General features: G+C 41.2%; 1 protein-coding gene across 1 annotated transcript in view; it reads left to right on the top strand.

The window, feature by feature from the left end:
- The window catches only part of wnk1b (WNK lysine deficient protein kinase 1b), a 169,345-nt gene that overhangs the window by 151,302 nt on the left and 5,274 nt on the right, over positions 1–12,769 (top strand). The window contains exons 29-35 of the mRNA XM_056275931.1: positions 673–981; positions 2,264–2,535; positions 3,402–3,477; positions 3,747–3,876; positions 4,412–4,609; positions 5,362–5,454; positions 10,535–10,576. Coding sequence (XP_056131906.1) covers positions 673–981; positions 2,264–2,535; positions 3,402–3,477; positions 3,747–3,876; positions 4,412–4,609; positions 5,362–5,454; positions 10,535–10,576 — 1,120 coding nt within the window. The remainder of the gene's footprint in view (positions 1–672; positions 982–2,263; positions 2,536–3,401; positions 3,478–3,746; positions 3,877–4,411; positions 4,610–5,361; positions 5,455–10,534; positions 10,577–12,769) is intronic.

Genomic DNA, 12,769 nt, shown 5'->3' with positions numbered 1-12,769 from the left:
AACAACATCGGAGAATAGCTACAGATGAGCGTAGTGGAGGTGGGGAGAGCTCCGATGGATAGGGAACGGTGAAAGAGACTTGTTGAGGCATCAGCTGTGCTCCTACGACCTCCATAGGTTACGAAACTGATGATGATGATTTTACTGGGTACACAAAAGTGCTTTACATAAGCTGAAATAAACATAAAAGTAACACACCAAAATTATATAACACACAACATTAATCACACATTAAGCGCAATTCTGAAAAGGTGAGTTTTGATTAGTGATTTGAATGTGGACAGATCAGTGCAGTCTGTGTTTGGGCGGGGAGTTCCAGAGAGAGGTGGCAGCTATTGAGAAGACACGTAATAGGACTTTCGTCATGTATTGTTCTCATTAAAAAGAAACAAGCTTGTCCTGAATGGTGTATCTATCTTATTGACCCCTGGGTCCCAGAGTGAAATGCACATTTCTCTATTAACTAATGAACTTTATATATATTTCTTTTTTTTTTTTTTTTTAACTTACCTGAACGTTAATTCTGAATGGAAAATTATCATTTTTTATTAAACATTTGAACAATTTAGTGGAAAAAACTAATGGATATAATTTCTCTCTCTCTATCTCTCACTTCACTTGCTCCCTCTCTTTCTCCATCTGTGTCTTGCTCATTCCCATGATCTTCTCTAGGTTTCTTTGGCTACGGACGAAACTCCAATCCCTTGTCCTGTCTGCATGGAATCCTCCTCTTCTACTACCACCACCACCTCTTCCTCTTCTTCCACTTCCTCATCCTCCACTCTCTCCAGCCCTGAGAACACACTGCACAAGGCCTCCTCATCTCCTCTGAGAGGAGGAGGAGGAAAGGGAGGTGGAGATGTGGTGGATGGACTACTCTCTCCCGTCCCCCAACGGATGCTGGAGGAGTCCCGCCATTCCTCCCCATGTCCTTCCCCTTGCCCCTCTCCACAGCCCACCGCCACCATCGGACGTTTCCAGGTATTTCCTGCTTCCTGCACTAGCATTGCCAGAGTTAGGACTTCCATTACCACTGGGACTACCCCTTCTGAAGGTGTATGCACTCATGGTACTAGCTGGGGATAGAAAGATGGATAGAGAGACTGTAGTCGTTGATGTAGTAGTTCATGCTGATGTATACTGACCTGATTTAAGCATCCATCAAATTGCTTATGTCATGTCTATCTGTGCAACTGTACAGAGCTACTTAATTATTTGGGAACTTTTGATCGGCTTGCTTTTACTCGGTGTTTAAACAAAATGAAAGTACTTTAAAAGGCTGTCGTACTTCTACAGATGGAAATATGGAACCTGTATTTTGCAGATTTTCTTTTTATCCTCAATCGATAGATAATAATAATAATAATAATAAATTAAACTTATAAAGCGCTTTTCTAACACTCAAAGTCGTTTTACAATAAACGGTGGTGAAACAAGATAACAGATAAACATAACACAAACATACAGGGGTGGATGGGAAGGGAGGCTACGAGAGGGAGAAGCGGCAGCCACACACGACACCAGCAGTACTCTCTGACTTAAACAGATACAAAAGGGCAAGAAAAACAAAAAACAACGGCACTGTGGGTGTTGATTTTCTGTAGGGGTTTACTCCCGTAGCCTATTCCTCTCCCGAGGTAGCCACTAAGCAGTGGCACGATTTAACCCATAGCTGGGGGCTGGTTCGTGGGCATCAGGGAATATCCACACACCGGTGGGCCTGCGTACTGCACGTCTAGGGGCCAGACCTCCTCTGAGTCCCTTGTAGTTCAGCCAGAGTCCGAGGTGTACCCAGTTACCATGAGGAGTCACTACATAGGGCTTGCTGTTGGAGAGGATATGTACTGGCAGGGAGAGACTTAGGTGCTTGGCTCTCCTGTTCGCATTTCTGCTAGCCAGCGGTGAAGGTTGAGAGTGAGACGTGACAGGCACAGAACACTACACCAACACCCTAGACGCTTCACAACAACCCCACTTCTTACACAAGAATGTCAGACACACGTTGGGTCTCACATTCTTCTAGATCTTTTAGATAACGGTTCCAAATCAAAGCTGCAGTTGAATAAATGCAGTTTAATTCATTTGTTCATTCAGTCACAAATTCACACATGCATATATTCATATATTCATTTATTCTTTCATCTCCACACTTCCCTTACTTCCTTGCTTACCCATCCTGTATTATTCCATTTGTCGTGCCATTCTTCCATCCATTCTGTCATTTATTATTTCTTGCAATCCCCCTTTTTTTTTTCCACTCCAGGTTACCACCAAGACTGAGGCCCAGGTGGGGCGGTTCTTGGTCAGTTGTGCCCAGGAGCAGAGCTCTGAGGCCGGGCAAGATCCACTATCTGTTGCCCATGCTGCCAATGGCCCAAGTGGGCCTCAGCAGATCCTGAGTCCGGATTCCACCCATAAATCCTCTCTGCCAAGTCTAAACAACAACTCCTTCAACAACTCCTATGTCAGCAGCGACAACGACTCAGAGTTTGAGGATGAGGACTTTAAACGGGAGGTCAACCGCCTGAGAGAAAAGTACGTATTAGTTTGTGTGGTTCACCCTTATTTCTTCTCCTTGGTGTTTCTCTCTTTTTGTCCTTATTCCTCCTCCTCTCCTCTCCTCTCCAATGCCTCACAGAAAATTAGGCTGTGTTCAGCTCCATTCTCCATCTTCTGTTCCCCTCCCCTGTTCAGCTTTGATAAGGAAAATTACCACCTCCAGGAAAAGTGACTCCTCCCTCTCTACTCCTGCAATAACAGCAGCCACCACCTTATTCTCTACCCCTCTCTCTCTCTCTCTCTCTCCACGTCTCTGTTTGTGTTCTCTGTCTCCACTCCTCTTTTTCCCACTGCTTCTCCCCCTCCTCCTCCTCTTACTCTTTGAAGATTCACTGCTTTTGAAAAAACTGGGCCTTCATCCTCTCTGTCTCTCTCACTCTCGCTCTCTCTGTAGTCAATTACACTGATGCTAGTAAAATCAAAGCAAACCTATCATGTCAACTTAGATTGTAATTTATTTTCATACATAAGAGCGTAAATAGAATTGTCAGCATATGATACTGTGGTTAGCACAACCCCCCCAAAAAAACCCTGCTTAGTTCACTGGACAAATTGGATGGCAGAGGTAGTCTAATGTTTACAGAAAGGTAGTTTTGAACCGGTGTGGCCTTGCTGGTTCAAAATCCCACAGTGGCTTGGACAGTTATGGCAGAAAGACTGTAGAGCCACATGGCAGGTGTCATTAGGAGAAGTTAGTAATTGCTGAACAAGAGCAAACATACTCCAACAATCTATGGTAAAAGAAAGTGAAGAAATTACTATCTAATTTGTATTTTCTGTCTCTTTAATGTCCTCCATTATTGCTTTTCTTTCTCTTATTTTTTTCCACTCTCCTCTGCCAGGCACATGCGTGAGATCCAGGCCCTCCACTGCCGTCAGAAGGAGGAAATTGACAATCTCTTCACAAGGCTGGGAAAGGTAAGAGAAGACATCATGCAGGCAACATTAAAGATTTTCACATACACAACACCAAAACTTAGGTGTTGTTCATTTGAGGAAGATTTTACTCTCCTCCTGCCAGAGTGCACGACCATGAAATATTTAGGGTTTAGAGCCTTGAGTTAGGAAGTGGTAAGCAAACACTACTGATTTAATTCCTTTCAAGACACCAACTCAGGAACAAGTCTTATGAACATGAACTCAACGTGACGTGCAAAGGGACCATTGGCTGTTTGCTGTGCATGCAGGTTCCTCCAGCTGCAGTGCTTCCTCCAGTAGTGGCTTTGGCCGGCAGGAGGCGACGGCCCACCAAGAGCAAATCATCCAAGTCCTCCAGGACCAGCTCCACACATGGCAGCAAGAGTCCACTACAGCCAGGTAGCCTCTTGTTCCAGGCATTTGTAACTAAACGTTGACCCTAATACCTTACCATCTCTATTCTTTTAACTCCAAATCAGTCTTTTGTAGCCAGGAAAGGTAAAGTAACAAACATTTAACACAAACTGTAACTCTAGTCCAATAACTCATGACAATGGTTTCAAGTTCTCCAGAATCAGCTGGGCAATCAGCAGTAAGTGTTCACAAAGCTGCAAAGATTAATTGTACAACCACTCCTCTACTCCTAATCAAGGGTAGTCAGTTGTGTGTATGTGTGTGATTCCCTGTTTATATGTGTATTTTATTCATGATTGTGTTTTTTTTTTATCTGCTTGATTACATATGCTTGTGGGTTTTTGCTTGAGCAGGCTCAAAGCTTGGGGATTTCTGACTCCTTCCATTGTCTGTCTACTCTGTATGTCTGTCTCTCTGTCTCTGATTCCATGTCATCTTTGTGTGTGTATTTGTGTGTGACCTTCTTCTTCTTGGTGTGCCTTTCCCATCTTGTCTTGCCTATGCCGTGTGCTATATCCAGGCAGCACTTTGTCCGCCCAGAGCGTTCCCACCATCTACCCAGGCCAGCTAGCTCTGTTAGCCCCAGCAGGGTTAGCCGATTCTGGGAGCAGCTCCCTTCTCCAGCCCCTGAAACCTTCTCCCTCCAGCGACAACCTGTGTTCGGCCTACACCAGTGAGGCAGCGCTCTCTGTGCCCAGCCTATGTGCGCCCACCCCAGGTATGCCCTGCACTATAAACCCCATGCAGCATAGGCTGAGGGGGGAAAAAAGAGGTTCTCAACATTCACCCCACATTCAAAAGGCCAAAGTTAAAGAAAAGTTTGATATGTGAAAAAAAATCTCCCACCTTGAACTCCTCATTCTTGTCCAGCTCTGCACAATCTCTCATAGGTGTTAGGTGTTTTCCCTCTGCAAGACACACACTCACACATATATGCATGTAGCAGAAAAACAAAGTGCATGCAGGAGAGTTCGTCTTGACTCCCTCACAGCAAGACACACGTCACCACCACACCTCGTTCTACCTCTCTCAATCTTTCGCTCTCTCTTTGTGGTGAGCAGTGTGATGCCTAACTGACTGTTACATTCCTGTGTATATCTGTACCTGTCTCTCTTTTCCGCCCTCTCTCTCTCCTCTCCTCTCTCTCATCTCCTGTCTCTAATCTCTCTCCGTCACCTTTCTTTCCTTAATCTTACGGTTTCCTCTCTTGTTCCCCATCTTGCATACTCTCTCTCTGCTGTCCCTCTTACTTCCTGTCTTTTCCTATCTTCCTCTTCCTCCTCCCTTGTTCTCCTTCCCTACTTTTCCCTTCACCATCTCTCCCTCGTTCTTCTTTCTCTTCCTCTTCTTTATTCATCCCTTTTATTTCTTCTCTCTCTCTCTCTCTCTCTCTCTCTCTCTCTCTCTCTCTCTATCTATCTATCTATCTATCTCCCTCCCTCCCTCTCTCTCCCTCGCCCCTCTCTTCAGGCTGTGTAAAGTTCAGCTGGGGGTCGGAGCGTTTGGCCTTCAAGCCTGGCGGCAGGAGGACGCGCTTTCTGAGTACGCCCTGCTTGGCTCTTTGTGTGTAACGCTTTATTTATTTGCCCTTCTCTTTTACCTGTCTTCCTTATTTACTGTTATTATTCTAATTTTTTTTAATATTTCGTTCGTTTGTTTTTCTCTGGCCATCAAGTCTTAGAGTCATCTTGTCTTCCTGTGGGTCTTCTTCTTTGGTGGAAGAAGATCCTCTGCTTTCTGATATCGTTAGTGTCCTACAGAAATCTGCTTGGTAGAAATTTCATAATTAACCTTGATTCAGTCTTAGAGGAAACTTATCATGCATGTATTCTAATATCAAGCACAAACAACATTTACACCTACCTACAAGATGGTTCATACAAACACGCTTGTCTGCTGCTGGTGATTGAGCAGCTTCAATAGATCAATGGAGGTTAGGTGTCTCGCACAAGGAAATAGTATTTGGTTGAAGGGCAGGGCGTTGACTTCCTGCTAGGATCATTCCAGCCTGACCTGCATTTCAAATATATAGCCACAAGCCCTCTTTTCTCTAACTGATAAAATTTTTCACAGTCGGTGCAGGAAACAAACCTGCCATAGTGGCGAGCTAATTTCAAAATTCATCATTTTGTAAGTCAGAGAAATGAAAACAGATTTCTGGCATCGAACACAAATCTTTAAATCTCAACTCATTACAGCCATAGCCAGAATTTACATCTAAATACTAACATCTATCTAACGTCTAACTACTGTTAATTTTCCCCTCAGCATACATCACTACACATATGTGCCGCAATGTTAACTTAATTTACTGGAGAAAAATGGCAAAATGAGAAATAGGAGCTTTCTCCAGGACACTGATGCTCCACAGATTGATCAGTAACCTTAATATATTTCCTTTAGATAGATTTTTTTGTCCAAGAACTGCAAACATTGGTTTTCATTAAATCAATGTAAGGGATAGTGTACGCATTTAGATAGGAGTCTTTGTAAGTATCGTTGTTTCAGTATGGTTTCCCATGGTACCCAGTAAAACCTAGTATGACTATATCTTAATATTCTTTTGTTTTTTGCCTCATGCTCTTTCTTCCATCCATTATCCAAACCGCTTATCCTGCTCTCAGGGTCGCGGGGATGCTGGAGCCTAGCCCAGCAGTCATTGGGCGGCAGGTGGGGAGACACCCTGGACAGCCTGCCAGGATGCTCTTCTTCTTTATACTTAATTCATATTATGATATAACACAGCATAGAAAACTAGTTAATCGTCCCAATACTTTTGCTACTGCCTGTAGAGTCATCAACCATTTGTTTAGACCTCATCCAGATTACATTGCTTTCTGCAGTAACTGCACATTGTAACTGTAAGGTTACTCCTTTAATTATTCACTCTATGATATCCTAAACATTTGGACGATAAGGTGAAGGAGGTCTTTTCTCAGGCCAGCAAAATTAAAAGTCGGAAGTCCTGTTCTTTACCTCGTCTTAATGTAAAATCTAGATTGAAAAGCAGAGCAAGCAAAGAAGGAAAGGAACAAGCTAATTAGATACGACATTTAATGTAGATTCATTAACTTGTAGAGCCGAAGGAACGGAGAAGATCGTAGGTTCACACTTTAGCCGTGTAGGCAACTTTCTTTAATCAACGGTAAATCAGAGAGACAACAAAACCACAGCTCGACTGAGCGGAGGCGGCAAGAATAATCAGAAAACTGGCTGAACAACCATAACTTAACCCTGCGTTAACCTGCCAGGGCAACCCTGACTTAACCCTTAGTTCCTGGGGTGAATTCTATCCCCAATACGTGTCCACCACAAACTGATCTTTTATACATCCCATTCTGGCAGAAACAACAACCATATAGGAGGCACCAAAGGCTCATACAACAGTGATAGTCTTCAACAAGTCTTCCTCACATCCCAGAGCTTCCTGCTTCCTCTTCGACTCTCTCTGATGATATTCACTTCTGTTCCTTAGCACTTCCTCTTCATCTATTTCAAGCAAAACTCTGAAGCTCAAAGGACAAAATGTGAATGAGCCTAGTTCAATCCAATAAAAAAGGCCTCTTGAACACTGAACTACTAAAGAAAAAAAATCCCTTTTCTCACAATGTGATTATTATCAGGCATGTGTCATTTATCTACTGTATCAACTGATGTTGGTATTTCATATTAATTCAAGATTAAACCAAATGTGCTGACTCTTGTGCACGTAATAGTAAATTTCAGATTCATTTGGGATATTAAGGAAATGATATCACTGTTGGCAATTCAACTTTTCCAATTTGATACATCATAATTCCACATAAAATACATGGAGGGAAACATGGCAGTTGTCTTTCTTTCTCTCTCTTAAAGCCATTTCTTTTACTCTTTCCCATCCTGCCCTCTTTCCTTTACCCAAGTCTTCCTCAGCAAGCAAGACATCACTAACCTCCTCATCCAGCACCAGTGTCATTAACTGTAGAAAACGATGAATAATAACATCGTTGAAAGAATTGTACTTGCAGTAATATTATGTTAGTGAGGATACAGGTGGATATTTCATTCCCTACTGAACACCCTCGAGGCTTAAGTAGAGTTTTGACTATGTCGTCACAGAAATTAATATTTTCACCCATGTGTGCGTAGTGACAACCATCTTAACATTATTTCCAGGGCGTTAAACTAACTTTTTCACCAGTCAGCAACCATAGTGAGTGTAAATTCTTCTGACCGATTTGATTTTTTTTTTTTTAGCTTGAGATAGGTTATTTGTTAGGGAATATTTATCGTCTGTTAACTGCCTATCACACTGACTAGTTGATTTGGACAGTTCACCAGCTACTGCAACATATACAGTAGCATGATTTTGCTGGTGCCCGTGTCTTACAGCTAAATTCATATTACAAGTTTCTCTTCACGACATACAATAAGAGCATCAGGAGAACAGGCTACGCCTAAAAACCCAAGTTGTCAATATCTCAGGAGTTCAAGCGTCAAAGCCACAGCATGCAGAAAATAGAGATGTTTCTTTCTTTTCTGATGAGAATTGTGTTTAGGATAGAAATACTAAAAGGAGCTTAGGATGAAAGATAGAAAGGTTTTGTGCATCTCTTTATTTCAAGCCCTGGCCACTTCCAGTGCTGAGCTTTGTTTTTGTGGTAATAAGCAAACTAACAAGGAAAGACACATCCAGACCTGATGACTTGAGATTTCTGATGGGGTTTTATTTTTTTATTAAAAAAAATCACTATAAATAATAACGTTTTCCTTTTTTATATAGTTTACTTAAATAATATTTTTCAAAATTTTCTTTCTTTTGTTTCCATTTTACTTGACATTTTTCTTAAAAGATGGTGATGGTTTTAAGCAGTCAGCACTGTTATAAATACCAACTATACTCCCGTTAATTGTTTCAGGTACTACTGGTGTCATTACAGTTATTGTATTAGAGCAGTTATTGTGATCATCTGATTTTTAGTTATGTAAGTTTTGTCAAGATCATGACAGCTGCATGCAACTTAAGTGAAAGCATGTCAGTGGAATGAAAAAAAAGAGAAAACGTGGTATGAATAATTGTATGAATAATTACCATTGACAGTTCATACCCAAGGAAATAGTCATTACCATGCAATTACACTCTCTGATGGGAATATAGATATAACTGAAATGATGCCATAATGTGTTATTCTTTACTGGAGGTTGCTGGTGAATGTCTCTGAACCCTCTGCAGCTCAAACCCTCACCTCTCCCTCCTTCCCACCTTCCTTCTCTCCTTTCCTCACTTCCTATTCCCCACTCCCCTCACTCCCTCTCACCCTCACTTATCCCCCTGTAACCAAAGCCAGGTTGGGAGGAGAGGCAGACCTGGGTCTTAAAATCTTTATGCTAAAAGCACATCAGGTGCTTTTGAGTAATAGATTCAGATTTGAAGGTAGATGTTTACTTGTATTGTGACACATGAACCAAATTGGCAATCACACCATACTGACTTCCACGATAACCGCTTTGATTCTTATCAGCAGTGTATGTGTTATATTCAGTCCTTTATTTGACCCAATTCTGGTATGGCCCAGTGAGCTGTAGAAAGGACTCAGATTCACTCAACAAGCAGGGGTTGGTTTACCTAGAGCAGCTTAAAACCATGATAAATAGACAACTTATTGGGACTGTGTAGAAAGGTAATATTACCTTCATAAAGATAACCAGTATGATATATACAGTAATGTTTAAACTTAAAGCTTAAAATATTTTAGAGATTTCATTCCAAGGGGAGATATTCACCAGTTTGTCTCCAAAATAATGAATGGCCTGATGGTGTCTGGTTATTTCCTGGACTTTTACAAACAAAATATGTATGTTTTGTGGAATCACCAGGAAATTTGTAAATTAAGGTTTACCTCAAAATCCTCCTGAATGGATCTTTTGTGTAGGAATTAAACTGTAGTTTTCGTTAGGCTTTTATCCTTCAAAATAGAGTATTGTCTACATCAATCTGATGTGCTTATCCCCTATCATCTCTGTGTAAAGTGATATTACTCATCTCTGCTGTCTCATAGCATTGCCCATTTATCATGGCCTTTTGAAAAGAGATCGTCTTTACCGAGTTGTCCAGTTGTGCAGCAATGGCAGCGTTGCTGCAGTGATGTGTTTAGTTGGTCGGTCTGGTACATAGTCATTGATTACACAGACATTTCTGAAACTTTTTGAATTGGTGAGAGTTTTTGTTGAATTTGAGACCATTAAAAGACTGAAAACTGAACAGCGATAAAGGTTGCAGTGTGTTGCTATACATTATGGAGAAATTGTGTGCAACAACTGCACCTTTATATAGATGCATTTAAAGCAACCAAAATATTGTGCAAAACGCATATCTACTTTTTCCAAACCCCACTCTCTGGGGTGCTGCCTTAGAGTTTTAATAGTCACTTTTCACCGTGGCGATCACACATCTGTAGTCACCTGGTCCGTCACTCACAACAATGGCAAAATGTTAATCTCAGCGCTAAACTGTTCTTTGGAAACCCAACCCATATGTTGTTAGTCGATTACTTACAGTTCTGATACTCCTAAAATGCATTGTGTTTGACTGAAGGGTGTTGTGGGTGGGGTTTAACTGTTGACTCTCTCCCAATCCTCCAATCGTTGTCTCCTGGCCGCACAGGGAAGATGGTGAAAAAAGTCTGCCCCTGCAACCAGCTCTGTAGTAACTATCTCTCTTTTTACCCTTTACTTCTGTCATCCCTCCCTCCATCCATCCATCCTTCACTCCGTCCTCCCACTCCCTCCCCCATGCTTCTTACTTGCTCTCTGATCTCATGTACCATTTCATCTTTGACCTGTTGCCAATTTTGGAGTAATTTCAATTCAGTTCCTCCAGCAACAAGATGTTATAACTGTTTTACTTGAACGCCATATCTTTCACTGTGCTCTTGAATTTTATTTTCTTACTGCACACTTGTAAAGATTGTCTCATAAGCTAATGAAAAATCAGTGATAGCACATTTTAACATGTCCATATTTCCTAGGAATCAGTTATAAAAAAATAAGCAAATTACACTTATTGATAAAAGGCCTCTGTATTACTCGCATGCTTCAAGGCTGTCTTCAGTCTATTACACTTGTCTTTCAGAATATTCAGCCAACCAGAATGTGGCATTAAGACAGTTACCATGCAAAGTAACTGTTGTTTTTTACTACAACATTCTGATTGGATGAAAAGATGAAGTCAATGGAAGACAGCCTGGATGGTCACCAAAAGGCAGGGTAATCTGACACATGAAGCATGACGGCATCAGATGGTAAACATTCCCTTGAGCTGATGAAAGCTCTGACCAGTGGAATCGCAGTGTACTGAACTGATAGAAATTTCCAGTGAATAGATAAGTTTCAACTGATAAAATAACCACTAAGGCTTAAGGACCATTTAATAATCTTGGTCCTGAAATAATCAGATCATTTGCTCTTTCATGAATGATAGTTGGTGTGATTGTGTTTTCATCAGACGGTGAATTATATTTTGCTACTTTCTTCCTTCCTTAATATGTTTCAGCACTGAGGTGACTGAATTGAAATTGCATCGATACAAACTCCTGCATCAAAACACACACTGACACCCACATGAACACATGCTCACAACCACATTTGCACAAAAAGTACATACAGTACACAAGCACATGCACACCACACTCTCATGGATGCTGCGTTTGCTCCCCCCTCCTCCCCATGTGTAGACTACATTCCCCAGAATCCCATGCTGCTGCAGACACTTATGACTCAATGTCTGTATTTTCCTCCATTTTACGTAGCATGACTTGGCAGTTTTTGTCAAGCATGCACTCCCATAAGCTTTTTAACCTAGCTTACCGTTGCATATGTGCCTCATGTAAAATCACTATATACAGTTCATGTAGATAGCCAATGTCTTCTAATGTCATTTTCATCATGGCTTGGTATTTGGTTCCATCTACAAAACAAAAGCATCAGCCCCATTCTGACACTGTCATTATACGGTGGATTTACTGAGAAGCAAAATCAATGAAGTTTCATTTGTACTAATGAAGGGGGTGAGATCTCAGAGGTATTTTGGCAGAGGATGTAGATTAAAGTAGATTGGGTATTTAGGAGAAATTGATATAGTCGATTTAGATATCTGCTGCAGAATAACTAAAGCACATCTCGTGGAAATATTTACTCTTTCTAAATGGTATGACAAAGCAGTTTGTTCTGACCGACATACATGTACAGGATTTGATAAAAGGCAAGTTAGTAGTGAAGATATAGTCATAACCTGATATACTGAGGGTATGCACTGACACAAATGCACAGCAGTCTATATATTGAGTGAGCTGAGGTGTTTCAACATCTTCCATACTTCACTTATTGGCCAGTACTGAATTTCTTTTTGTGTTGTCAGGTTGATAAAAACCTGAAAATATACATATATGATATTGATATATATCAGATTTACCTCGATATATGAGGATTACTGATGTTACCTGGGGCCTAATCTAGTTAGTTAAACTAGCTAACTGTTTCTTAAGTGTGGCTCATGCATAAAGGCAACTGGCTAGTTTGATGTGATTTGCTCAAAATGTGATATGTGCGTCACAGTCCCTTGTCATCTTAATTTTATCAGATATTGAGTTCCCCTAAGGAGACTGATGAAATGATCATGAACACTGAATGAAGGATTAATCTGCTGTAGTAGAGCATGAGCACCATCTGTTGGTGTTAACTTTTACAAAAAGCTACCTTAGCATTCATTCTTTAACCACACCTGAGCATCTTGAGTTCAGTTAGTGTTTAGATAGGCATTAGGCTTTGTCTCTCATTTACCACATACACAAAGATTGCTGTGTGTGTCACTACATGGTGGCACCACTGTCTTCTCAAGGCA

This window comes from Lampris incognitus, chromosome 3 (genome assembly GCF_029633865.1).
Source record: "Lampris incognitus isolate fLamInc1 chromosome 3, fLamInc1.hap2, whole genome shotgun sequence".
Classification (NCBI taxonomy): Eukaryota; Metazoa; Chordata; class Actinopteri; order Lampriformes; family Lampridae; genus Lampris; species Lampris incognitus.
The sequence above is the reverse complement of the archived record's forward strand: the minus strand, read 5'-3'. Positions and strand labels throughout refer to the sequence as shown.